The sequence below is a fragment of the Triticum aestivum genome, chromosome 2A (assembly GCF_018294505.1).
Source record: "Triticum aestivum cultivar Chinese Spring chromosome 2A, IWGSC CS RefSeq v2.1, whole genome shotgun sequence".
Lineage (NCBI taxonomy): Eukaryota > Viridiplantae > Streptophyta > Magnoliopsida > Poales > Poaceae > Triticum > Triticum aestivum.
Window position 1 is genome coordinate 732,389,387 of NC_057797.1, and position 27,997 is coordinate 732,417,383.

Genomic DNA, 27,997 nt, shown 5'->3' on the forward strand with positions numbered 1-27,997 from the left:
CCGGAGAAGGATCAAATCTTTAAAGACTCAATCCGATAAGATAACTTCAAAGGGGAAACTCAATTCATTACAAGAGAGAAGAGGGGGAGGAGAAACATAAGATCCAACTATAATAGCAAAGCTCACGATACATCAAGATCGTATCATCTCAAGAACACGAGAGAGAGAGAGAGAGAGAGAGAGATCAAACACATAGCTACTGGTACATACCCTCAGCCCCGAGGGAGAACTACTCCCTCCTCGTCATGGAGAGCACCGGGATGATGAAGATGGCCACCGGAGAAGGATTTCCCCCTCCGGCAGGGTGCCAGAACGGGTCTAGATTGGTTTTCGGTGGCTACGGAAGCTTCTGGCGGCGAAACTCCTGATCTATTGTGCGTTCTGAAAGTTTTAGGGTATATGGACTTATATAGGCAGAAGAAGCACGTCAGAGGAGCCATGGGGGCCCCACGAGGCAGGGGGCGCGCCCTAGGGGGGTGGGCGCGCCCCCCACCCTCGTGGGCAGCTCCCGTATCTTCTAACGTGGGGTCCAAGTCCATCAGGTGTGTTTCCTTCCAAAAATAACTTCTCCAGTTGATTTCGTTCCGTTTCGACTCCGTCTGATATTCCATTTATTCAAAACACTGAAATAGGCATAAAACAGCAAATCTGGGCTGGGCCTCCGGTTAATAGGTTAGTCCTGAAAGTAATATAAAAGTGGATAATAAAGCCCAATAATGCCCAAAACAGTAGATAATATAGCATGGAGCAATAAAAAATTATAGATACGTTGGAGACGTATCACACGTATGCCAATAATTGACATATGTAGTGTTATCAATGCGACATTTAATTGAACCATGCCACCTTCAAATTTATGTGGTTATCATGCACATTAAACACATTAATATGCAGGAGAAGGACGGCCAACCAGCATGGCCATGTGGTGCATGTTGATTGGCCATGGCAAAAAACTTTTTGATTTTTCTTTTGGAATTTTTTTGGAAGATAAAAGTGAGACTTTTTTTCCTTTGAGAAAAGTCATTTTGAGATTATTTTTGGAAGATGGAAGTGAGACCTTTTCTTTTTCGTTTTGAGATTTTTTAGGTTTTTTCTTTTTCTTTTGAGATGAATGTGATGTCCACATGTTGCAAGAAAGCTTTTATTTTATTTTGAGATGAATTTCTTTAAGAGGGAGAAATACACGCACAACTTCCACTCAATAGACCCGCAATGGCGGTCCCCAACCACTAGTGGACATCAAAAGTGTTGTAATTTCCTAGCAGCAAAACACTTACTACTTGTGGTAGTAACTTTCGGGCTTCATTTACCATTGCATGGATTTTGATAACAATGCTTGGTCACACCTATTTTTCCTATATTCGGTGCCTTGCTTTATTTCATGGATATTTTTCTGCAACATGATGTGAAATGAATTCCGCATGACACAACTTAGCTACCACAAATTGAGATTTGAGATGTCTATATATATTCCTAGCTTATTCACTATATTGGTGAATCATGAATCAAAGCAAGACTCATTTTATTCAATGAGTTGCCACTGATAAAACATCATATCATGCACCAAGTTGATTATGATGTATATAATCATGGTGTGTGTCGTACACTTTACCAAGCCACGATGCCTGAGAAAAGCTCCATTATAGCATATATGATGACTTTTTTACCGTCTTATTGTACACTAGCCTCCTCCCATGCCATCACCAACTATATTGCGCGATTGAAGCTTGCTTTCTTAATGTGGCGCACTTGATCATATTTGAGACTTACGTAGATGGTCATACTCAACGCGTGTAAAACACAATGAACAAGCCAAACTAGAGCATCAACTTTTCCTTTGTATAAACTCAAAATGGAGTGAACTCGATCACCAAGAAGAGAAACCTGCATGATAATTATATGTTGATGAACACGTGGACCGGAGGTTGCAAGCGCGGAATGAAACAGGAGTTTTGTTGAAACTGGACATTTCCAGGGCATTTGATTCTTCGAGTTCTGTTACAGAAAGGGTTCTACGAATGATGGATTAAGTGGATTGCAATCGTTTTGTCATCTTTTAGCTCGAAGGTGATCGCCAATGGTGTTCTAGACAGAAGGATTGCTCATGCTAGAGATTCGAGACAATGGGATCCTATCTCATCCCTTGTTGATCTATCATCGCCACATAAGTTATGTTTGCACTTGTTCCAGTGACCTTGGAAGAACAGGTCCTTTGGACCATTGCCACTGCTAACAATCTCGACATTGCAAATGATTTTGTTACTTCCCGAGGACGTCATGTTGTTCCTGCGATCGCTGACTTCTCATCTGTTATGCGTAAGATACATGCTCTTGGCGTTTGGAGAAGCCTCGGACCAGGTGAACTAGGCGAATCCTAGGTTGTTCGCATCAGAGAAGGCATTGGAGGTAAGGAGAGAGTGGATAAAATCCCAAATTTGAAGCATTGACAAATTCCCTAACTAGTATCTTGGCTTGCAGCTTTCGATCATGAGCCTTAGTAAAGCTGATTGGCAGCCCATGCTTGATGCAAGGTTCAATTTCATCCATGCTCGACCGAGAGGGCATATTAATAGGGTAGAGAGGTTGGTTCTAATAAATTTGGTCTTTGCTACCAAACTTATCGACCATTTGCTCATCATGGAGGCCCCTGACCGGGTTTTGGAGGCGATTGAGAAGTGGATGAGGGCTAAGGTGGGTCTTTTCATGGGAAGGTTCTATTGCGGTGAGTGAAAGCAAATGCCTTGTGACATGGAATGTCATCTGCAAGCCCAAGCAAATGGAGCCATGGTGATAAAAAATCTGAAAATTGCAAGCCTTGCACTCCGTGTCCACTAGGAATGGTTGCGACAAGCTAAACCTAGCAGGCCTTGGCAAGGATTGCCTTTGTTTGTGGACACCGCTGCCAAACACGCGTTTGATAGTCTAGTGTAGATTAATCTAGGAGATGGGCCAAGATTCAATTTCAGAGCAATCGATGCCTAGAGGGGCGTTGTATTATGGATTTGGCACCGCTTGTGACACGACAGTTGGGAAAAAAACAATCAACAAGTGTACAGTCAAGGAGATGCTTATCAACTGGAGATGGCTGGATGGCATAAAGCCTGAACTATTTGGCTTGGGTGTTGCACAACTCAGTATCCTATGGAGGGCAGTTCAGGAAATAACCACCGTTCCCACTTGATTCTTTCTCTTGGAAGTGGTCGACACCAGGTCAGTACTCAGCCAGTTCTACATACCAAATATTAACTAACAGTGATATATATTTAGATGGGCGAAAATGTATGTGGTGCCACTGGCCTCCTCTCACTTGCATTTTTTTCTTGCTGGCATTATCAACAATAGACATCAGATAAGAGGGCTAGACACGGCCTTTAGGACCAGATATCCCCTGTTTTTTGCCTGCAGGAGCAAGGCGCGGTGGATCATGCCCTCTTGGGTTGTGTGTTTGCCCGACAAGTTTGGTCTAGTTGCTTCTATAGGTTGCAGATCCCCACAACAATTCCACACCATGATAACAGACGGGAGGAGTGGTGGCTTGAAGATAGGGCTGCTTACAACGACAAACTTTAGAAAAGGCTTCGACTCGCTTATCATTCTGATGTGTTGGCATCAACGGAAACAAAGAAGTGCCAGAGTCCTCGACAACCCGAAGCAGCAACGTCCGGTGCAAGCGCTGATTGGTCTGATCATGGAGGAACTTGGCCAATGGAAGGCGACTGGTGGGGTGGTTTAGAAGAATGTAATTAGGGAGTCGTTCCTTAGCTTTTTCCTGGAGTGTTCGGACTTTGGAGTGCTTGGTCTTATCCATAATGCTATCATCTTGTACATATTTAATATTCTGCTGTCTTCAATGAAAATATGGTAGGCCGAGGCATGCTCATGAAAAAAAAAAAACCATTTCCTTAATAACAAAGCAAAACAGTGTAAATTAAGGAGGGATCGAACTGACAAAATACTACACAGCCCATGCGGCATCTCCAGTCCCAAGCCGTGGGCCGATCTGGCTGACTGAAAACCGTGGGCTGAAGGACGACGTCACCGGTACTAAAAAAACACCGCACGTCCCTCTGTTTGAATCTGGGCGCGTGGTCCTGGTCCCACATGTCATAGTCACCAATTTTGAATCTGGCTTCTCCAACAGACAGCGCACACCCACCGCCGATAAAAAAAAGGTCGCATAGTTTCCACGCGAGGGCACCCACTGGCGCAGTCCGGACCACCTTCGGCCCCCACGTCAGATCCGACGGGCCAGGGCCGCCCACGTCAGATCCGACGGCTCAGAAGCCCATCGCGCACCCCACGCCACGGAGGCCCGCGCCGCCACCCTCTTCTCCCCCCCTCCCCTCCGCTCCCCGTCGGTTCCACGCTTCAAATTTGCGTCCGCGTCGATTTCACGCGCCGCTCCCCCCAAATCGACTCCCACTCCCACTCCTCCCCCGGCGCATAAATACAAATCCCCAAATCCCAATCGAGACCAAACCCTAACCCTAGCGAATCCACATCGAGAGATCGAGAGAGAGAGAAGCATGGCGCGCGCCAAGGGCAGGAAGCGCGCGGCCGCGGCGGCCGGTGACAGCCAGGCGGCGGCGGCGGCGGCGGCGAAAGGGGGCCGGCCGAAGCGCTCCAAGGCGCCCCCCAAGCCCAAGCCCGAGACGGAGTACGTCCACGAGCCGAGGAATCTGGTGAGGACGCTTTCCCGACGGTTTCCTGCTCTCTGCTCTCGATTGCGTGCTTCGGGTTCGCTAGGTCCCTGCATAGGCGGCTGGCGGCGGGCTTGATTGGCCCTGCTGGTACGGCTTAGCGTGCGTCTGTGTCCGTGCCGTTGCTCTTTGCTGCCGCGAGCTTTACGCTCTTCGAATCAGGCCAAGGGGATGGCGATCTGGTTCATATTGTTGCTGTTCCCTTTCCGCTGAAATATCTAGATTTGTTTAGAGTTTGGTACTTGTCCGATTGATTATGGTTCTGTTTTCTCCTGGAATGCTGTGCTGTGCATTGCACTGGAGTTGACCCATTGCAACGGTAGCGAATGTCGTATGCTTAGTTGCTTTCGTCTAGGAGATGATTGTTTACAGGACATGTTTTCCTGTCCCTAATAATAGCGTAAGTGTAGACAATTAGCATAATGGTTGTCTCCTACGCATGTCTGACCCAGTTTCAAAGTGCAAATTACTAAAGAAAATGTTTCCTCTGCTTAATGACCATCAGATTTTCCAATGCAACCCCCTAGCTTTAACTGTGATGTGGCCATTCCGTTCAAGTTGTGCTATGAGTTGGCTCTTTTGGCTGAATTCATTAGATGCTTCACTTGAAGGAAGGGCGTATGCTTTGTGCCCTTGTTTGTATTGTGTTTTCTGCATATTGCCTGACGTTCAATTACTATCTTCAGGAGGATCTTTGGCTGTCGGCTTTTCCTATTGGGACAGAGGTTTGTGCGCATTCATGTTCTTGTTTTTAATCACACGCAAACATGCATAATACTTCCCTGTCATACACATTTGGCCTTACTTTTAATGCTTGTTTCATCTGCAGTGGGAAAATATTGATAAGATTAAGGAGTTCAACTGGAACTTTCAAAATTTAGAGGTATGATGAATAGATGATCTTCAAATTTCCCCTTCAATATGATGTTTCCTTGCATTGTAATACATTCTTTATTGTTGGTGAACAGAAAGCTCTAGAAGAAGGGGGGAAGCTGTATGGGAAGACGGTCTACGTATTTGGCAGCACTGAGCGTAAGTAGTATTTTAGCACTGGCTGGCTAACTGGCACTATCAGTTGTGTTAACAATCATCTAGAAATTAAGTAATTCTCCTTTAGAGCTATTTAACAACAGTTTATTAATACTGAAAAATTCCCTGAGCATCCCTGTAGGCTGTACATACGCAGTTCTATATTATCCTTTAGAGCTATTTGACAACAGCTTATTAATACTGAAAAATTCCCCGAGCATCCCTGTAGGCTGTAGATATGTAGTTCTATATTATCCTGTAGAGCTATTTTACGACAGTTTATTAATACTGAAAAATTCCCTGAGCATCCCTGTAGATTACATGGTTTTATATAATTGGTCTAATGGGCTTATTTCTGTTGCTATGCAGCTCAACTGTTGAATGTTGATGGTGAATCGAAGATAGTACTTATTCCCGTTGTGGTTGCTGTAAGTTTCCATCCATTCCTTTTACCTGAGAATTTATCTCTTTGTTTTCTTTGGTATTCTATTTTATGTTCTGGAGTGGATTGATAGAAAGACGCATTTCTTAAATTCTTTCTCAATTGCATGTTTTCTCATGATTTTACTAGCCATATTATATTTCATAATTAATGCATTACATAAAACGTATGGTATCTTGCATGTAATCAGTAATGACCCTTGCTCGCTTGTACATGAAGATAAAGAGACCCACTGCACTCGATGGGGAATGCATGAGTATTTGTTGTGATTAATAATCTCATGTCTTTCATGAGTAGACAATGATTAAATGGCTTGCTCCACTAATCTATCCCATTAAATGGCTTGCTCCACTAATATACCCCATTAATGTTAACGAGGCGTCTGAGATTATGATCTGCTATTCCGGCGGATATATTTTTAGTCTTGCTTATATTTATCTTATCTTACTTTCCTAATTGTGCTAAGTCATATGCATAAAACTCTCGCTGGGCTGGATTGTGCTAAGGACACTTTCTACCTTTGTTATGTCAGTCTTAAGTATGACTATTTTGCCTGGGGTTCCCTTTTTCTCCTATAAACCCTGGAGATGCAAACTACGTGTTTTTGCCGCACTTTTGCTGATGGTATCGAACCCACAATGCAGACGCCCCCCCTCCCCCTCCTGAAATTAGGTGTGCAGATCTTGGTGTATCTGTACATTGTGATTGTTTAATTGTTTTGCTTCCTGAAGATCTGATATCTTTCTATTTTATTCACTGGTCGATGGATTTACAGCTCTTGCATTTCTTACTCTTGTACAGGTTGATTGCCCTTTCCCTCCATCAGATAAAATTGGTATAAATTCTGTCCAAAGGGAAAATGAAGAAATAGTACCAATGAGGGCGATGAAAATGGCTTGGGTGCCCTATGTTCCACTAGAGGACCGGTACTAACATTTTATTTATTTCAACTATATTTCTTATATTCTCTTTTGGGCTACCATATCGTTACTTACCCCCCTTGGCAATGTAGTTGTGCATTTGTTTACTTTGCTCCTGCTTTGTTTTCAGGCTCAGCAGAATTGACAGTTTGAAAACAAAAATATTCACTCTTGGCTGCACTCAGCGAAGGTTGGTATTATTGCAATACTGACTATTCATGTTTGATGGAGCTCTGTTGCTATCAGTTATTCATGTTTGATGGAGCTCTGCTCTAAATGCTCCCATCTTAAACTTCTACTCCCTCCATTCCTAAATATAGGTCTTTTTAGAGATTTCAATGTAGACTACATACGGATGTATATAGACATATTTTAGAGTGTAGATTCACTCATTTTGCTCTTTATGTAGTCCATATAGAAATCTCTTAAAAGACTTATATTTAGGAACGGAGGGAGTATATATTTTTTCCTGGAGTTGTCCCAGGCTCCCAGCATCCTAATTTTGTATATATGGCAGGTCTGCCCTGAAGCATCTGAAAGAAGAACGAGTGAAGAAGTTTGACTACTGCATGCCTTGTAAGCTGAATTTTGATTGTTTCCATAGGCCTGCTTTTTGTGTCTTCTGAAATATCTGTTGTTGTTATTGGATCCTATGGTTCCATTTCTGTACTTCTTCTTTCTTGGGTGAATATGTAATCTACATGTTTCATTTTTCCCTTAATATAATATAAAATATGACCATGACTATGTCTTAGTTTAATATTTTGCAATACATGATCACAACTAGGAGTACGTGTTAGTTTAATGTTTTGCTATGCAATAGTATGTCTGGGATGTGAAGCCTTTTGCTTACTGTTTTTTGTTTCATTGGGACGTCACTTCATTGGGACTTTGGATGTTTAGTTTGCTGCTTTTCTTCTGCTGGACGAATGACATTTCATTTATAAAAAATATAAATGGCATCCTTGTTTTAAAAAGTGCCAGACAGGAGATGATGTGGCTTCTATAGCCTAGCACTTTTAGAGCTGTGAATGGTGGGCCATATATTTAATAATCATTGGTTAAAAATACATATTGGTTGATTTGAAACAATTTGGTTTGATACCACTATATACCATGTTAACCAAGCCCAATTTTTCATGAACTGTGTATTGGGATCTCCTTTGGTGGTGTTTGTACCTTCAAGGTCAGCAATTGTGAAACAAGCATAGAGTAGTGTGAGTTAATATATGCGAAGGGTATTGATCACATGAGGAACCCAACGTACCCACTCACCTGAGTAGCACAACTAGTTGACTATATTGTTTAATCCCTCCATATATATATATATCTGAAATGAAATATTTGCTACTATGGTTCCCTTGATAGTAATGTGATGTGCTCATGAACCTGTTGCAATATAATATATTTTTCCGAGGCAAGAGGCAGGAACACTTACCCTGTTGCAAAAATCTTGCAGATTATATGCCACTTAGTCCTCCTGAAGATGAAGATGATACCGTTGTCAATATCATGTATCCTTTAGAACCCCCGGTAAGCTTCTTTCACAAGGTCTATAACACCATGTTGGAAGTTGGAACTACTGTCTTAATTGTCATGAAAGTTTGTTGCTTCTCTTATTTTTCCTCGGAAGTTGGCTGTTCATTATTTGCTCATAGAGGAGCCATAATCTCGTAATTGCTGATAGAGAAGTCAACAAAGATATCATGTGTGTAGCAACATGGCCTCTATAATCTACGTCAAAACATTATAAAAAGGTTGTTTGATTGTGAACTTAACTCAGTGTAGGTTGTGATGCTTTTAATTGACTCAAATCAACGATAAGGGCAGTCACCAATAGTTCTAATTTAGGCTCTGTTTAATTACTCTGAGGCCCACATGCTAATTAATTGTGTTGCACACCCAATCAATCTTGTCTAGATGCTGCATCAATTTTGTTGCCAATGTGCCAATCAAAGACAATCAATTAACAATAATTAAATGAAGACCCGGGGAAGGCAAGGAGCCTTGTATTTGCCAAATTCTTGAATTTGGTTAGGGGCCTTGTAAACCGTTAAGGAGGTTGTAGTTATTTATGGAATGTTTGGTAACTAGGCTTATGAGAGAATCTGCATGACATATCTCGAGTTGACCTTTTGACTTCTTTCTATGTACATGTAGATTGCCTGTATCTGTTGTATTATAACAAGCCTATGAGTTGATTATCTTTTGTGTTGATGTAGCTGTGTGATGCCAGTGATGGGGTGTAATATATTTCTTATGTTTCCCTCGTGAGCATGAGTTATCCCAGACAACTTCTCAAACTTAAGGTAGCTCATGCCATAAGTTTGAGAAGTCGTTACCCAAAAATGTAGCACATATTTCTTAGGTTTGGTATATCTATGAAGGGATAAAACAAAGAACTGCTCATACCATTACCCGCTTTTAGCTAATGCTTCACGAAAATTATTTTAAGGAGTGTAATTAAATGCTTCCTAGTTGGCTCTTCGGCTTTTATTTCTAGTAGCTGTTAATTCTTGTTATAAACTACTGTATTTACTTCTTGCTGCTTGTTGCAGATAGTATGCGACTTCGACTGGGAAATGGATGATATGGAGGTTTGTATGAAATTTGTTTTGTTTCTTATGCTACCCATGGAAATGTATCTTTTTTAATCATTGCACTGCCGTGCAGGATTTTATTGATGAGAAAGTCAAAGACGAGGTCTTGCCGGAGGATGAGAAGGAAAAATTCAAGGTGCACATCCAATATTTTTTGTCCTTGCTCTGCTGTAGTGCATAACTTAGTATAGTCAGCTGATTACCTTGAGAAGATTTATTTTCCTAATTTTGCTGGAATGTTTCATTAACAGGACTTCATAAAGGAGAGAGTTAGAGAAAGGAAGAGAGAGCTGAAGCAGGTTCGCAATCAAGCAAAATGTTAATTAATTTACCTTCACCAAAGAATCTAATTTATTCACTACTCAAATGTTTCTCCAAACCTGATGCAGGCTAAAGAAGCCAGAAAGAAAGCTATTGATGATATGGATCCAAAGTTGAAAGCGGCATTTGAAAATATCCGGTTTTACAAATTTTATCCTGTAAAAACCGATGACACTCCTGATGTGAGCCAAGTACAGGTGTGCAGCAGCATTGCTCTGTATTCCTTAGAAAGGACTATTTGTCGAACAAGCCTTGCATTTTAACTCTGTGTATATTGTACTCTGCAGGCGAAGTACATCAATAGATATTACCGCCACGCGCATGAACTGCTGTGATGTACAACCTCATAGTTTGCTGCGCACAATATGAAGCTATCCATCCAAGCTACGGGTGGAAATTTTGGAAGACTTGGAGATGTGCCTGCTTGGTTGGCAGACTCAATTCGGGGCTTGTATTGGGCCAAATGGATAACTTTGTTGCGTCTGAACTCAATTGTAGTACAGTTTCACCCATGCTCCTGAGTGTCTCCTCCGTCGGCATTTTACTTCTCTTTGTACTGCGATATGTAACATTGTGGGAGATAGTTGTAGCGGCGAGAAAGTAGATCCTGTAAGAGTAGAACAATTATTCTAGGAACAGTTTGTTCCCTTTCTCACCCAATACAGCTCTGGCTTCTCACCCATTATTGTTTAGCTTACCCTGTGTATTTTGATCGGATCCCTATATATTTTGATGTTTAACCCTGTGCGCGTTGTGTAAAATTTGTGCTGTTCAAATCTTGCGTTGCAACTAGTGGTAGTTTTTTTTTCCTTCTTTTTTCCTTTAACTTGTTAACGGCGGTCATCCCGTTGCCAAGAGCTATTCGGCTGTTGGCATTCTCAACGTGGCGATGATTTTGAGGATACCACCAGTTGTTTTAGCGATGGTACCCGAGCTGCTCGTACACGCGGCAGTTTTTGTCGCAAAGTTCATTTTGTTATAGTATTACTTGGATTAAGAATTGTGCGCGGTTCAAGTTCAGACGGTGGCTGTAATCCTCGCAGGAAGGCCGTTTTAGAAAATTTTGGCAACCCTTGTTTGCACCGTGACAAAAAAATATACTGCAACATTTGATCAAATTCCGGTAAATTTCGGGGAGATGAAAGATATGTTGATGCGTTGCATCAAATCGAGCGAGCGCACTGACCGCAGGTAGGTGGGGTGGGTAGTGGGTACAGGAGCTCATGATCACAGGTCACGCACGACAAGTTGCGTTGATGCGAGCATGAGCATCGGCACGCTGTCTGTCTCACTGGAACCACATGCAGAGGAAAGCCCCCGCGGTCCGCGTGGCGTCCACCTCTCCTCCACGTTTCGGCTTCCCGGGAATCTGCAGCCTTCCTTTTCCCACCTCCGGGCCCGGATTCCTCGAACCGCTCAACTGGGGCGGCAGCGGCAGCGTCAGCGTCTGCAGCACGAGCGAGCGAGCGAGCGAGAGGCAGCGGCGGCGACACGAGCCGGGAGCGAGCGGCGTGCGTTCTCCGCCGCGGGCTGCAGCCGCCCTCCTCGCCTCTCCTCCGGCCGTCGCGGGGGCGCGGTCCGGCGCTAGCGCCCGCGCAGCTCTGCCCCCCGCCTCCGCCGGTAAGCACCCGCGCTCGCCTCCACCGCTCCTCTCGGAATCCTCCGCGGCCTCCCGCCCGCACGCCATCTGCTCGACGGAATGCGGCGCCGAGCAGAGACAAGCCTCACTAGCTTCTCTCGCGCGTAATTTCGGCCACGGGCCATGCCGCGGGCCTGCGGCGTGAGGCAGCAGAGCAAACGACAAATTCGCCCATGTCTAGATGCATTCACCATCTGCCCTCTTCTGCCGATTTTTTTTTGTTTGGCTTTTCCGACTGCCTTTTTTCTCTCTCTTTGCGCGCGGATCCACTCGTCTGATCCCGTGCTGGCTGCAGATTCCGGGCGGAGATGGAGGTGGTGCTGCATGCCGGCGACGCCGAGGACTGGGTCTACAAGGGAGAGGGCGCGGCGAATCTCATCCTCAGCTACACGGGCTCCTCGCCCTCCATGGTATGCTATGCTCTGCTCTGCTCTGAGTAGGTTCGTTCTGTTGTGCTGTTGGGTACCTACTTAGCTTTCATCTATTTACTGCAAGATTCTGGACTTGGTTTGTCCCTGCCTAGATTGATTGGTGTACCGATCGGGAAGTTGGTGGCCTAGAATCAGAGATGCTAGCTTGTCCCCACTGCTCTGTTTGATAATTAAGCACGCATCACTGTAGCAATCAATAAATTATGGGTAGGGCTGCCCTCTTAATTTAGGCATCTGCTTTCACTTTATTATTATTGAAACATGAGAGCAGCAGGGGTCAGGTGTAGCTCTTTGTTCCCTACCAGTTTTTTAGCCATTTCTAACCAGGAAACAGCCATCCTATTTATCTGTAGTTGGTTCCCATGATTCCCCATTTTGCTTTCGTTTGATACATTCAGAGCTGACAGGGATTATACTCTGCTGATCTACCTTTGGTTTGCATACAGCTTGGCAAGGTACTGCGGGCCAAGAAGGTCCTAAATGACAAGGCTCAACCAGCACCAAACTGCGTAAACTTCTCAAGCTACGAGCAGCTCGTGTGGGGTGACATCCCAGAATTGATCGAGTCTGTCAAGCAAGGTTCTGTGGCACAAGCTTATGCAGTACATGTCATGAGCCAACATCTGGGGCACGATCATGTTGATGGCGGGGTACGGTTTTATATTCGACCCAGTTATGTTTGTTGCAGTTATATGTTTGTCATAAATTTATCATCATTTTTTTTGAAATTTCCAAATTCCGTGTTCTTCTAGAAACAGCGAGAAAATCTCCTAATGTTAACATCACCCCAGTTAATCTGGTCTATAAGGACAACATGGTATCAGTATGCAACCTATTAAGTTTGGATAAAGATATGCTGTCATTTTTGTTAAGATCTTTCAAAAGTCATTATTCTCTGGATCCGCTTCAATATATGTCAATTGTCAAATAATGTCATTTTTTTGTGGTGCAGGTTCGTGTCTCTGTGTCTAAGGATTTTCTGGAGATTGTTGGAAAGAATGTGCTCAGCGCCCGTCCTGCTTGGCGAGTGAATGCAAGCGCAATTGACACCAATGCTGATTCTGCCCTTCTAATTTCTGACCACTCCTTATTTTCTGGTAAAGTTTTGGAACCTGAACCCTACTATTACAGTGCATCCCATCTCTTGTGAGCATGACGAAAGTGAAATTTTCCCTCTTAATGCAGCAAACCTTGGATGGAATGTTTGTAGCATGAGTTTTACTTGCTTTGTTATTTTCTATTTGTATTACATGGTTATTGAGCTTCTTTGCATGTATATTTTTTTTAAGTTCGCCATTCATAAGTCTTGCAAAAATAGCTTGCAGTCCATGGTGGTTTAGGATTTCTAGTGCTACTCGCCACAGCCAAATGGTAGGATCAAGATAGTTGCCCAACCTCCAAAAAAAAAAACAGCACTATTTTATGCCAAAGTCGCACTTCCTTTGAAACTTGGGATGTTTTTGCATGGATACATATAGTAGGGATTTTCCTAACTCCATTAATCTGAAAGTTACAAAATTATGTTTCTTGTATTTTACGGATTTGTATTGTAGATTTGATCTTGTTTCACTGCAAAAAATCTTTGGTTTCTGTCCAGAAGGATATTTGGTCCAGTAATGCTAACCTGTATCATGATTCAGTAGTGGTTTCCATTGGGTTTGTGGTAGGCTATTAAGAACTCTATGGCAGATTTCCCGCATTTAGATTTGTACTTTCTTACACTAAATTTTCTAATCACAGGAAAACCTAGAGGTAGCAGCTGTATTGCAGTGGAGATAAAGGTACACTCGAAGCTTCATTTATTTTTCTTATTATTTGTTTTGACATATTTATTTCTAATTGACATGCTTTTTATATGCTTCACCATCCAGGCCAAATGTGGGTTTCTTCCATCATCAGAATATATATCAAAGGAAAATGCTATTAAGAAACAAGTAACACGGTACAAGATGCATCAACACCTCAAATTTCATCAGGGGCAGGTATGTCAATCTTAACAGATTTCAAACTAATTATAGCTATGTTTGATAGATTATATAGAATCCTAGACTATTCTTTGTCCACTGAAAGACAAAGTAGCCTTTTGGCAAAAACAAACCTGTCTTGGTGATATTTGTTTTGAATCAAAATATCTTCAAGCATTCTTGTTTATTTAAGAATTCAGGGTTGCCAGGTTGACATACTTTGCAATACTGTAGTATCTCTATTGGTTCTTGAAATCAGGTTGATTCCCAACACATTTTTAACAAATTTCAGATATCGAAGACAAGTGAATATGACCCCCTTGATCTATTCTCTGGGTCAAAAGAAAGAATACGCACGGCCATCAAGTCATTTTTCTCGACTCCTCAGAACAACTTCAGGATTTTTGTAAATGGCTCCTTAGGTTTTGGTGGCATGGGAGGTGGTGCTGATAAGGTCCTTGCTAATGAAACTGAGAAGTGTCTTGAAGATCTGAGGAAGGTTAGTGGGCTACAACTATCTGACTTTATTGAACTCTTGTCAGAGGCAATATCTAAATCTGGAGTATTGGATAAACTTTTGGCCACTCAAAAACTGGATGATCATGACATCGAAGGGGCAATTCATTTGTATTACAACATCATCTCTCAGCCTTGTTTGGTCTGCAAAAATATAACTGATGCTGAGCTATTGCACAAGTACTCTGTGTTGCATTCTCTTCCTTTGGACAAGAGCTGTAAGATTGTGAGGGACTTTCTCATTTCTGCTACTGCAAAGGACTGTAGCCTCATGATGTGCTTCCGGCCAAGAGAGTGTGAAAGAACAGATTCCGAGTATGATTCAGTTTTTCTCCAGTCAGTGAACCGAGCCTATGATTACAAGGTATGTTTCTGTGAAATGTGTTCCTGTTACCTTCATCTTGTATTTGTCAGCAACTTCTGTACTTGTATATTTTACTGTTGAACCGTTGATTCCGCTTATGCGTTTCTTATATGCGGTGTTCGTTTGCACGTGAATGACATAAAATTGCATATTCCATGCGTAGGCATACTTTGTTGATCTGGATGTGAAGCCTCTGGATAAGATGACACATTATTTTAAATTGGACCAAAAGATCGTCAATTTCTACACTAAGAGCGGGGAAATCGGGCGAGTTCCTTGTGATTCTCAGAAGGGGGTAGGCACCAGTGATGACACAGCTGTTCAGCCACAACATTGAGTAGCTCCTTCAACTTGAAGCCTCGGCACATGCCATTGGTCCTGTTGTTTCGCCTTGCGCCTGTTGTTGTAACCTTGTAAGTACAGCTCCATTGTCGAGGAGCTCTTCCCTTCCATCGGGAAAAAGTCACTGCTGTTTGTTGTCGCTGTTACTGTAGCTTATGAGTGGTACATCATGTATACCTACTGGGTGGCTCGGCGCAGCAGAAAATACACCAGGAATTCGATACAGACACCAAGATGCATGAACAGACTTTTACAGTGGCAACCACATGTTGCAGTATCTGCAGCAGAGATGGGAGCTCAGGTTTGCCTTGCAGGCTACGGTGTAGCCATTTCACCGCTTCCCTCAGAGATGATAACTGGCGTATGTACTACTCCCTTCGTCTCATATTAATTGTCGCTCAAATGAATGTATCTAGTATTGAAATATGCTCAAATGAATGTATCTAGCATTGAAATATGTTTAGGTACATCCATTTCTGTGACAACTAATATGAGATAGGGAGTACTGCACAACTTTTGAGTTTGCGGTTCCTTCTCTGGTCTCAGTTGCTTATTGTTTCTGGACAACATTGTTGTCTCTATTTATATCGTGTAGCTAGATTTTCCATGTAGCACCTGAATTCTAGAACGACTGAGCAACCAGACGAGACAATATGTGAATTAGACCCAATGACCATATATGGTTTTGTCTCAAATTATCCGAATGAACTAGAGCAAGTTCATGCAGAGGATCGAGCTACATTTTTTTGGAGGGGTGGGGGGTGGGGGGATGTACTGGAGGCTTGTAAAGTTGGACCAATGCAGTGGAGATTAGCATGGCCACTACAAAAGGATGTCAGGTCTCATTGAGAAAAGGTCCATTTTCTGGACATTTATGCACTGGTGTTTTTGCATCTTCGTCTAATTCTCATCGTTTCGTTGAAGAGGTGTTATATGATGAGACCCCCACCAAAAATAAAATGATAAGAGATGCGATACTCCCTCCGTTCCAGAGTATAGGCTGTATTGTTTTTTGTGCAAGTCAACAATTTGAATATTTGACCAAGATTGTAGATGCAATATCTGTAATAGCTAATAGATGAAATATGAATCTACTTTTCATGATGGACCAAATGATATAAAATCCGTATTGTGGATATTGCTATATATTTTAAAAACCTTGGTCAAACATGCACTTGTTTAACTTTTGAAAAAACAAATACACCTTATATAAAAGAACGGAACGGACGGAGTATAATTAAGCGCTCATATATATGGCGCCTTGTAGTTGACGAAAACGTCTCCTCCCACATGATATAAAGGAACATCAACTACAAGGTGCCTTATATACAACCACTTGCATCTATATTCTGTTAAAAAAAGTTATAACTAAGTACAGTTTGTCTAATTCATATCTAGATGTTTTTAAGGATGTTACATCTAACCTCCCACAAATATATAATGTAGCAACGAAAAACAAAAAAACTAGAACAAAAAATAGACCACAAACAAAGTGGACATCAGCTTAGATGAGACATAACTATATCACATATAGATATTTTTTTAGATGAACAGGGAGGTTCCCCCTCCCCAGTTCCATTACTTAGCATGAAACCAAAACGCGACCTCCAGTTATACAGCAGCTCACTGAGAGGAGCAGTCAGCCTAAAACGACAATATGAGTGAAAAGGGAACCGGGAATACAGATCTTTGAAAAGATCAGGCGGCACGCAGGCCCGAAACTAAAGTAACACAAATCAGACTGAAACTATTCACTAAAACTAATCACATATAGATGTGTCCTAGACAGACCTAATTAAGTAATCATTTATTTTTATTTTAACATTCCAAAACTGGAATTTATTGGCAAGTTACGGACGGCTCTCCTTAAGAGCTTATTTATTACATCATCACATGCCGCTTCACATCATGAAGCGATTTCCCCATCAGCCACAGGGGTACTCGCACAGGCAGTAATAGGCAGGTTTCCAGTGGTCACCGAACGGGTGGCAATCCCCGCCTAAGAAGCCCTCATGCTTGCAGTGACTATGGCAAGGAAAGTCCACACACATAGAGTGAGAGTAGGTCTTGCTGAACGTTGTGCAAACAGTCTCACCTAGTCACCTTAACCTTCAGACCCTGCAACAAATTATGCACAGGATTTTGGGTAACCACTTCATCAGAAGATAACACACCGAGAAACAACTACAGTACATTCTTCATACGATTATTGTTTCAGGCAAGGTTTACCCCGCAGGAAGCAACAGGAATGCCAGGAGCAACAACAAGCACAAGCCCGGCCTCTTGACCTTGTGGACGTCCATGTCTCCGGAATAAGCAACCAAGAAAGGAAGGAACGGATTAAAGTATGTTAACTTACTAGTGTCATTGACCCCCTCTTATAGACATGGATGACAAAACCTTACAATAAACCCAACAGAAAATGTTGTATTTATCTCGAGTATCTACGTAGTTGTTTGTACTGCATGATGCAGTGATGTATGTGTTGTACAATGAAGAAAGACACTCCAATGGAAAAAGAAGCGCTAAAAAATCCCTAGGTTGTTGATACATATGTGTGTTTTTGGTGCGCGGCAGTACTTCTCAAAATCGTGCCTTTTTTATTTTTTGCTTAGACGGAACCCTTCAAAAAGCCTTACAGAAAATGCCATACTCATCTAAAAAATGCAGCTGTATATATCTGTATGATGCAACTATGTGTGTACACTGAAAACACACATGATAGAGGACACCCTAGGTTGTTGATACATGCATGTGTTGTTGGTCTGAGGTATATCATGATGTTTGTATTGCTCAAAATGGCGCCTTTGTTGCTTAGCGGTTGAATTTTTTTTATCTTGATGATGCAATTGCCCCAAAGGGAGGAGGCACCAGTGATGACACAAAGGTTGATCAGGTCGAGCACGATGCGTATGATGGAGATGTGCAACGTGGCGAGGGTGCCGATCGGAGGAGATTGAAGGGCTGCAAAACCTCGTTGGCTGGAGCTGGGCGACCTTACGATCATGTGGTGGCGTTTTGGTTCTTTTGTGGATGTCTCATGTCTCTGTCTGTAGTTAAAAATTTATGGGTGTTTGCTGTGGATATTCGGTGTTGTCTAGGTTTTCGCCCCATGACATTCGTTTCGATAGCGGGCGAATGTAGTGGGTTTCCTGGCAATGCCCGGACTCGCTTTACCTCTTTCCCTCCTCCTGACATGTTTCTGAACTCTGTATTTTCGTTCATTTGCAATGGAAAGGGGTATAGCCCGGTTCGAAAAAAAAGGTTGATCCACAACATTGAGGAGCTCCTCCAAGCCTCTGGACCAGAAACGGCACATGAGATTGGCCCCTGCTGTTTCTTCTTGCGGCTGTTGTTGTAACCTTGTAAGTACAGCTCCAATGTCGAGGAGCTCTTCCCCTTGGGCGGGAAAAAAGATGCAGCAGAGCGGTCGCTCACTGCTGTTTGTTGCCGCTGTTATTGTAGCTTTATGACTAGTACAGGGATGAATACCTACCGGGTGTCTCGTCGCGGCAGAAAATACGGCACGAATTCGATACACAGACACAAAGATGTACAGACTTGTCTTACAGCGGTGCGACCACATGCTGTAATGTTTGCAGCACAGACGAAAACTCTAAAGTTCTCGTTGCAGGCCACCTGGCCACGGTGTTCCCTGTGTGCTCTGACGGTCTGACGGGCATCTGCAGTATATCTTCTGAATTTGCTGTTGCTGTTTCACCGTACCTCTTGAATTTGTGCGCTGTGCCGTTTGTGAAAGTCTAGAATGCACCAGGACTTTCACTCTTGTCTATGGCCGGCCGGAAACTTTGTATTTCCTGGAAAGGGGTAATGCCCGGTTTAAAAAAAGAAAAAAGAATGCACCAGGAGTTGAGCACCAAGACCACTGTGCTAACAACCCCGCACGCATGAAGTCATATGTACAGGTTAAAGTGGTTCCAACACCCAACGACCACACACACACAAAGGGAAAGGACGACTTCATGTTTGCCACGACGAAACAACAGTTGAGTACGTCGTGTGTGCGACATAAAATCGGGTCGCCTGATCCCGGCTCGTGTGACGCTTCCCCGGCTGAAAACCTGGTGAAACTAAAGGTGAATCGCTAATTCGCTATCTAGAATATCTAGACTCCGTAGCCAGTGGACTTCCCGTTCGGGGAGGTTGAGCGACCGTATCGGGGTCCCTAACCACCTGAAACCCAAACGGGACACCACCGCTACCCGTCTGTATATAGCCCGGGACCAGACATCAGCAGAGCCGCCGGCCGGCGTTGTCGTTGTCGTGGTGGAGGTCGGCCGGGATCGGTTCTATCGACCACGCGAGAGCGCTCATGTCGAAGAGGACGGTGCTGCGGGTGGACACCTCCTGCGCCAAGTGCAAGCGCAAGGTCATGCTCGCCGTCTCCAGCCTCCAAGGTACGTACGTTTGGATCAGATCGCATGGCCGAACTGGCAGCGAGGCCATGCATTTCTTGCTTGGTTAAGTGTTGCTCTTACGTGCTGTGCCCAGGTGTGGACAAGATCGAGGTCGACTCGGAGAAGGGCACGATGACGGTGACCGGCGGCGTGGACCCGGTGGACGTGGTGGAGGCCACCAGGAGGAAGGCCGGGAAGCGCGCCGACGTCCTCACCATCGGCCCGCCGCCGTCGGCGTCCACCGCGTCCAAGCCGGAGGAGAAGAAGAAGCCCGAGCAGCAGAAGCCGCAGCAGACATATGTGGCGGCGGAGAGGAGGGCGCCTGAGCCGCCAGTGACGTTGTACGTGCACCACGTCCCGGCGCCGCCGCCGTCGTGGCCCGCGTACGAGCAGTGCGCCGTCGTGCCCTGCCACTACCAGCAGCAGCAGGACCCCTGCTCCATCATGTAGCTAGCTAGCTAATCGTCTCTTTGTGTCACTGCTATTTGGACCATAGTACTAATCGATATAGGTAATTCAAACCCCGGACCGATACCTCTGCGCACTAGCATTCCACCGTGATTTTCCTTCGAGAGAATTAGCTGAACTTTCTGAATAAATACCTAATGTTATGGAAAAGGCTTCAAATCAACCGAACGGATCCTTGATTTTGGGTCAACCGCTTCCTCTGTCTGCCACGCGTCCCCATGGGGTTGAGATTCTCTGTAGTACTTTATGGTCAGTACACCGGATGACATGTGGGGCCGGGTCCCACATGTCAGTGACTATACTGCACTCTGCAGTACTGCAGAGGATCCTAACCAGTCCCGGGTTGGACCATGGGCCCACCTACCGCTTTCCCTTTCTTCTAAGTGTCTCCTCATGCGGCCGCAACCGCAAGTATTTTGCCGAGCAGGCGGCATCGTCTACCCACACCCCTGCTCTTCCCTGCTCACTGCCCTATCCCATGTTGCGTCGGGACCCTCCCCGGCCATCAGGCATCGTCCATCGCAACCCTGCCGCAGCCCAGATCTGCCGGCCCAACAACATGTGCGGCTCAGCCCGTCCACCATCGCAGTCACCGACAACGTGCGACCAACCACGACAACCCGCATTTCTCCATGTATCCATCGGCTTCTCCCCCGACGACTCCTTCCCATGGATTCACACATGGAGCGTGCTGCCGCATCCCAGATCTGCCGGCCCAACCACATGTGTGGCTCAGCCCATCCACCACCGCAGTCACCGACAACGTGCGACCAACCACTGCAACCCGCATTTCTCCATGTATCCATCGGCTTCTCCCCCAACGACTCCTTCCCATGGATTCACACATGGAGCGTGCTGCCGCATCCTAGATCTGCCGGCCCAACCACATGTGCGGCTCAGCCCATCCACCACCGCAGTCACCGACAACGTACGACCAACCACTGCAACCCGCATTTCTCCATGTATCCATCGGCTTCTCCCCTGACGACTCCTTCCCATGGATTCACACATGGAGCGTGCTGCCGCATCCCACCGCCAGATTGCAGCATCTAACCACAACATGGTCCATGTTGCAATAGGTAAACACAACATAGTCCATGTTGCAATGATCAGAGGCCCATGTCACGTAATGGATGACAAAAGCCCAAGTCATATAGATGGAGGTCACCACACCATGGTTCATGTTGCAATGGGTGATCAAAGGCCCATGCGTACCTGGTGACGCAAGCGCAACAAGGTTGGTGTTGCAGAGCTTTCGAGCACAACAATTGTTGGTCTGTTGATGTGACGAAGGTCGATGTACCTTGCATCACCAATCTCGGGGATGAGTTTATCAATAAGGTTACTTGTGTGGTCTATTTGGGACTCCGATGCCCTTGCGGGTGGAGGAAGATGGTGTGTCTCACACAGTCACACATAGCGCGTAACGAGCGTCTAGATAAGAAAAACAAGGTGGGCAATATTTCGATAACCGAGTGCACAGGTTGATGAAGGCATTTTGGGAGTTGCGGGAGGTGAACAAAGAGGAAGGGGACAAGCACAAGATGAAGGCCAACCTGAATTTGTACAAAAAGTTGTTTCATGGCAAAGCAACCGGGGCAATTCGTGCTTTGGCAGACATCAACAGTAAGTTGAAGGTGGACACTGCAAAATATTAGTCCATGTTGATTGGATGCAAAGGCGGTTAATGAGTCTCAGTGTGGATATGATGTCTTGTGAGTAGATGTTCCTTGATTTGTGAGTGTGTGTTCATTTAAAGCTACCCTCAAGCTCTATTTTTTCTTCTGTATTTTGTGTTTGAACGTTTTTTCACAGTTTTAGAGATGTATGGTTTTCAAAAAATAAAACAAATGGCGCAGCTCCACCAGCACTCATAGCGAGGAGTTGATCGGCGACGGTTTTGGTCCTCCGACATGCATAAAACTGGATGAATCACCCTTTGATTAGCCCAAAAAAGTATTTGAATGTCTGCTAGAGTTATAAACCGGACAAAGCGTAGTATATAGTAGACGAAGCAGTATTCATCGGCGACGAAGCTACAGTTATTATTTCAAGAGTATACAGTGAAGTTAGAGAAAAGCAATTCTCCCGTGCACGGGAGGTACCGTGCATGGGAGAGCCGTTGATTTTTCCTTAAGATCCGATGCCATGCATTGATGGTTTAATGCTGCTGATACTTGCTATATTTTTCTCTGACACATGAAAGCACACTATCCCGGCGAGGCTCCACCATCCCATACTTTTTAATTCTATTTCCAAGTTAAAATCTACTTTATCTTTTGAATCAAAATTTTAATCTATGACCTGTTTGCATATTTGTGTTTATGACAACGAGAACTTTAAAACGAGACCACTTTTGAATATATTTTAACAATTTTGAAAATCCATGTTCTGAAACATGATGAAACACTGTAAAATTAAGAAGAATCAATTTGATACACATCGGCAGACAATGTAACATTATGATACACAACGGAACACAGCGAGCCATAGTGTAATAGTTAGATTTTTTTTCTTTACGAAATAGAATGCAACATTATTAAAAAAAATTTGCATGGAATTAAAACAATTGTACGAAACAAGTTTGAAGCATGGTTATTTAGTTGTCTAAAAACTAATTTCCAAAAAATATATTCAATATTAGTTTTGTTTTAAAGATCTTGTCGAAAAAAACAATTATGCAAACAGAATGTAAATCAAACTTTCACTTCAACATACACCAGACACAGTTGACTCTTCCTCTTCCGGCGATGTCGAGCTCGTGGCCGGCGAGTCAGCGGTTGAGGAAGCCGCTGATGGCCCTGTCCTGCGCGGCGGCCTCGTCGCAGCCCGGCTCCAGCAGGTGGAACCTGTGCCCCTTCCCCGGCGCCTGCCACACCTCCGCCTCGGCAGGCCACCCGCTGGCCCCGAGCCGGTCGTAGTAGGCGCGGCCGCGGTCGCGGAGCACGTCGGCCTCGGCCACGCACACGAGGACGCGCCCGCACGCCAGGGCCTCGAGCCCCGGCGCGCCGTCCGCGAGCGGGTTGATGAGCGGGTCGTCCTCCCCCGCTGCGGCCGGGCACGCGACGCGCCACAGCCTCCCGAGCCGCTCCCGCATCGCCGGGTCCAGGCCGTCGGAGCCCACCTCGTCGCTCCCCAGAAAGTAGGGGTGCACCAGGACGAGGCCGCGGACGCTGGCGCCCGCCCGCATGGCCATGTGGTGCGCGATGTTGGCCCCGGCGCTGTCGCCGCTAAGGTAGAGGCGGGAGAGGTCGGCGTGGCGGGCGAGCCACGGATCCGGCTCGGCGCCGGCGCTCGCGGCGACCTGGGAAAGGACCCAGGCGAGCGCGTCCCACAAGTCCGCGTACGCGGCGGGGACGGGGTGCTCGGGCGCGAGGCGGTACTCGACGGAGACGACGATGGCGTTGGCGCGCGCGGCGAAGGCGTTGAGGTAGGCGTGGTAGTTGGAGTCGAAGGCGGAGAAGAGGCAGAACCCGCCGCCGTGGTAGTAGACGAGGATGGGCAGCCTGGCGTCGGCCGCGTCCAGGCGTGGGAGGTAGAGACGCGCGGAGACGTTGGGGGAGATGGCGGTGTCGCGGGAGGCGACCCCGGTGGCGGCGTCGGTGGAGGCAGCGACGAACTCGGAGCCCACCAGGTAGCGCTCCACGCGGCTCCTGTAGACGCGGAGGCGGGGCATGGACTCGTAGAGAAGCTCGTCGTCGCCAGCCGTGGCCGCCGGGGGCTCGGAAGGCGCGGCGGACATGGCTGGTGCAGTCGGAGTTTGGGTTGATCAAGTGATGGATGGCTCCGGTAGTATATTGCGGTAGCTGGCTACTTGCTGCAGCTATTACTGTGATCTCGTCAACTCACCGAGAAGGCACTGGCCTCATATTTTAAGTACTTTGTCAGCTGATGGAAAATGGCAGGTAATTTCTACGGCCAAACTTCAATTACTTGAAGCCAAAGCTAGCTTTCGTCCAGATAATTAACATTGTTTAGCTGTTAAAAGAGGATTATTTCTCAAACTTTAGTTTCTACTGTCAAAACCTTCTTCAAGCCAAAGCTATCCAGATAGCATTCATTAGTTGTTTCTTGTTTGACTCGTGAGCTCAACTTGTTTTTTAAAGAAGAAAGCTTGAAAATGCACACAGTCATCAAAAACATACTCGAGAGTGGTGGACGCCATGACAACGCCCCGAACCGAATTTTTTTATATTTCAAACAAAATCCCAAAGTGACAACAATATCTCGTTTCCTGTTCCCACCTGAGTGGACAAATTGATGCTTGTAACGACACATGAAATTCCACAAATTGGTGATGCTATCTCATTTATTGATGAAACTGGTCATGCGACAATATATGGGTCTAAGTTTGAAATTCGGATTTTAAATTTTTAAAGAAAAAAAACTGTTGTTTCACTAACAGTGTGGCCACATACATGCTGAAATGAATTTTCACCAGCTAGCGATTAGCATGGACCACATGACATTTTTACCTCTCATCTCTTTTGTTAAGTCTGGTGAACTGCATACGAGGTTGTCTGCTGGTCATGTATACCACACAAGCCAGCTAGGTGGGGTCGTGGGCTCGTGGCCATTGAACTACTTAGAGCAACTTCAATAGAGCGACCCATTTTATCCATTTGGGTTATCCGGACAGAAAAAATGGCTCAACGAGGCGACTCAAACGGACAAAGCGTCCGCCCGTTGTCCACTTGCTGTCCGTCGCGGACCCAAATTGAACGTAAATATGGAAAGAAATGTGTCCGCGGCGGACAAAAGCGAGCGCTCCCGTCGTCCGCTCCCATCCGCTGGTGGCTTCTCTTGTCCGCCCTGGCCCTACAAATCAGCGACCCGCACCTTCCCATTTTCTTCTCTCTCTCGGTCGGAAGAGATGGGATCGAGGACGCCGTCGTGGGCCTCGTCAATGGACGGAGGCAGGAAGGCTACAACTCGCTCGCGCCTACTTCGCGCCCACCACCCTCGCCGGTACCTCGCTGCTCCGCGCGCTCAGGTCGCTCGCCGTCGGGCGCGGCGAGCTCGGGGCCGGGCGGGGCGTGGCGAGCTCGGGGCGGGCGCGGCGTGGCGAGCTCGGGGCCGGGCGGGGCGTGGCGAGCGGGTGGCGGGCGCGCGAGCTCGAGGCCGGGCGACGGCGGCGCGGGCGCAACACTGAGGTGGTTGAGTCAGCGAAGGCCGCGGCGGCCGCCACGGCTGTGGCGGGCGGAGGAGCGCGGTGGGGGAAGGAGCGGAGGCGGGCGGAGGCCGCGGCGACGGCTGCGGCTGACGGAGAACCACGGCAGGCAGAGGAGCAGAGGCGGGTGGCGGCCGCGGCCAGCGGAGGAGGAGCGCGGCGGGCGGCGGGCCGGTGGCAGCGGCCGCTGCAGCTGCGGCGGGGGAAGGAGCGGAGGCGGGCGGAGGCCGCTGCGACGGCTATGGCTGACGGAGAACCGCGGCAGGCGAAGGAGCAGAGGCGGGTGGCGGCCGCGGCCAGCGGAGGAGGAGCGCGGCGGGCGGCGGGCCGGTGGCAGCAGCCGCGTAGGAGCGCTGCGTCGAGGGACGCCGATACTCTTGTCTGTTTTTTGGTCTTTCTGCGTTGGATTTATCCACACGTCGCGCGTGTCCGCCCGATGTCCGTGAGGCGAACAGACGATCGAAACGGACAAAATACGGACAAAATCCATGTCCGTTTGGATCCCTGCGTTGGAGTTGCTCTTAGTAGTTTGACAAAAGGGTGGATTTCGGGTTTAGAATGGAGAAGACACACACACAATAAGCACGCATCTGACATCTGCATAAGTATGATGCACGCAGCTAAAACCAGCGCACGTAGAAAAACACGCTAGCAAATAGTAAAGTCATATAAGACCAAATACACATCATGTATTTTGTATAACGACACTTGTCAAAGTATGTGTCCTGCAGAAACAAAGAGACGCCCGCGTCGCTCAGGGGGCGGCTCAGGCGGAACCCTAGCCACCGCCACCGCCCCTCCTCTTGCCTCCTCCTCCCTCGCTGCCGTCGAAGGACGCCGGCGGGCTAAGCTTGCATGGCAGACGATGATGGCGGGGCGTTTCTCCGCGTGCCTATGGTGGGGGAGGCTCGGACCTCCGTGGCTGCGCGATGCGGTTTCTCCGACAACTCAGCGGCCACCCTTGTGCGGTCAGGCGAATCTCTAGGCGGCGCTCTCCGGCGAGGTGGTGGTTGCGGTGCTCCCTCATGTGGCAGCAGCGAGGAGCACGAGGGCTCTGTCCCTGTAATTCTCTTCACTAGTGGAGAAACGAGCTTTAGTCCCGGTTGGTAAGGGCCTTTAGTCCCGGGTCAGCAACCGGGACAACGAAATTAGGACTAAAGGCCCCCATCCTTTAGTCTCGGTTGGCCATGACCCGGGACTAAGACCTTTAGTCCTGGTTGGTGACACCAACCAGACTAAGGTCCCTCCACGTGGCCGCGAGCTAGCCCCCGGGCTGGGGGACCTTTAGCCCCGGTTGGTAACACCAACTAGGACTAAGGGTTTGAAAGAATTCCTTATATAACACTACTTTAAAATCATCTTCCCTATTTAACACTGATAAAATATTTCTTCCCTATCAAATCCTGACTCTAAACTTTGTTTCCAATATAACATTTTCATCCGTTTTGTGAGCTAACGGTGTTAACTTGCACATGAAATGACAATATTACCCCTATAACTAGTATATGACATTTTTTACTCCTCTTTCCCATGCATCTGTGTTTTATTTTGTTTGAAGTGGTTTTGTACGGAGCTATGTCAAAATACTTATACTTGGCATTGTAGAAAAATATGAAGAGAAAAACAACGTCAAGCACACACACGTGTACTAGCACATTAGTTAGTGACTCATTCATGCATGTGGGTGCTTCTTCACGTACCCATCCATGGATGCATTGTGATTTGTGAGCAAGTACACGGTAATGACATGATCATGGCCATCCGTTACTTACCGTCTGTACATACTTGAATACCTGCGGCGGCCGTAGACACACATATACATACTCGAATACCCACGCACATACAGGCAAGCACATATACATACCTGAATACTTGTACACCTGTGTATGTATGGTTAAAGAATTTTTTATATTTCCAGGTATGTTGATAAGGAGCCGATCAACTTGATCATGGGGGCAAGGAAAGGCACCAACGATCCAGAATATCCGAACTGCTGCGATGCGCCTGACCTACTCATACGTAGGCATCGCAAGGGGAACTAACACACTCATCATTCACGCACGAAGTAAGTATCCAGGAAGAACTCACGCACAAACATCAGAAGATACAAGGGAAAGGAGAGGGCGGACCCAGAAAGATACTCCTACAAGAGAAAGGAGAGGGCGCACCCCCAGTTAATGATCAGATAGATACTCCGCAAAAAAAGATCAAATAGATGTATGAGGGCAAAAATGTCATTTCATGTTCCATTTAACAATGTTACCTCAGAAAATGGATGAAAGTGTTATATTGAGAACAAAATTTAAAGTTGGAGTTAGATAGGGAAGAAATATTTTTCCAGTGTCAAATAGGGCATCATATTTTACGGTAGTGTTAAATAAGGAATTCTCTCTAAGGGTTTAGGGGTTTAGGGTTTAGGGTTTATTTTTCCTTTTCATTTTGTGTTTTATATTCAATTATTTTTCATTTCAAACATATTTTACGCTACTACATACTGTACACGTTATGCATATATAATATAATTCTTCATACGACCATACATATATCATATAATTTCTCGTACACACACACATACATACATATATATACAATTTGGTATATACAATTTCTCCTACAATTTGCAGATATTAGGTGCAATGGTATTCTCCGCTTTCAGATATGACCTCCGTAAGC

At 45.9% G+C, this 27,997-nt stretch overlaps 4 protein-coding genes and 1 pseudogene across 4 annotated transcripts; 4 read left to right on the forward strand and 1 right to left on the reverse strand.

Moving 5' to 3' along the window:
* Positions 1–4,362: 4,362 nt before the first annotated feature.
* Positions 4,363–10,755, forward strand: LOC123190669 (protein HEAT INTOLERANT 4). Its single transcript, XM_044603359.1, has 14 exons — positions 4,363–4,682; positions 5,387–5,425; positions 5,530–5,583; positions 5,669–5,732; positions 6,099–6,157; positions 6,973–7,097; positions 7,222–7,281; positions 7,609–7,667; positions 8,551–8,624; positions 9,650–9,688; positions 9,765–9,827; positions 9,943–9,990; positions 10,081–10,209; positions 10,300–10,755. Exons 1-14 carry the CDS (start codon positions 4,527–4,529, stop codon positions 10,345–10,347), a joined length of 1,017 nt encoding a protein of 338 aa, XP_044459294.1. The 5' UTR covers positions 4,363–4,526; the 3' UTR covers positions 10,348–10,755.
* A 491-nt stretch (positions 10,756–11,246) lies between these two features.
* Positions 11,247–15,616, forward strand: LOC123190668 (inositol-pentakisphosphate 2-kinase IPK1). Its single transcript, XM_044603358.1, has 8 exons — positions 11,247–11,632; positions 11,947–12,061; positions 12,529–12,732; positions 13,035–13,179; positions 13,823–13,863; positions 13,954–14,064; positions 14,339–14,926; positions 15,090–15,616. Exons 2-8 carry the CDS (start codon positions 11,960–11,962, stop codon positions 15,261–15,263), a joined length of 1,365 nt encoding a protein of 454 aa, XP_044459293.1. The 5' UTR covers positions 11,247–11,632; positions 11,947–11,959; the 3' UTR covers positions 15,264–15,616.
* Positions 15,617–16,040: 424 nt separating this feature from the next.
* On the forward strand, positions 16,041–16,135 carry LOC123038387 (uncharacterized; annotated as a pseudogene).
* Positions 16,136–19,345: 3,210 nt separating this feature from the next.
* On the forward strand, positions 19,346–20,317 carry LOC123186282 (heavy metal-associated isoprenylated plant protein 2). Its single transcript, XM_044598067.1, has 2 exons — positions 19,346–19,686; positions 19,781–20,317. The coding sequence occupies exons 1-2, from the start codon at positions 19,602–19,604 to the stop codon at positions 20,134–20,136; spliced, it is 441 nt and encodes a 146-aa protein (XP_044454002.1). The 5' UTR covers positions 19,346–19,601; the 3' UTR covers positions 20,137–20,317.
* Positions 20,318–22,883: 2,566 nt separating this feature from the next.
* LOC123186283 (tuliposide A-converting enzyme 1, chloroplastic-like) lies at positions 22,884–24,052 on the reverse strand. The gene has a single exon (XM_044598068.1). It carries the CDS (start codon positions 23,894–23,896, stop codon positions 22,928–22,930), a length of 969 nt encoding a protein of 322 aa, XP_044454003.1. The 5' UTR covers positions 23,897–24,052; the 3' UTR covers positions 22,884–22,927.
* Between the last annotated feature and the right edge of the window lie 3,945 nt (positions 24,053–27,997).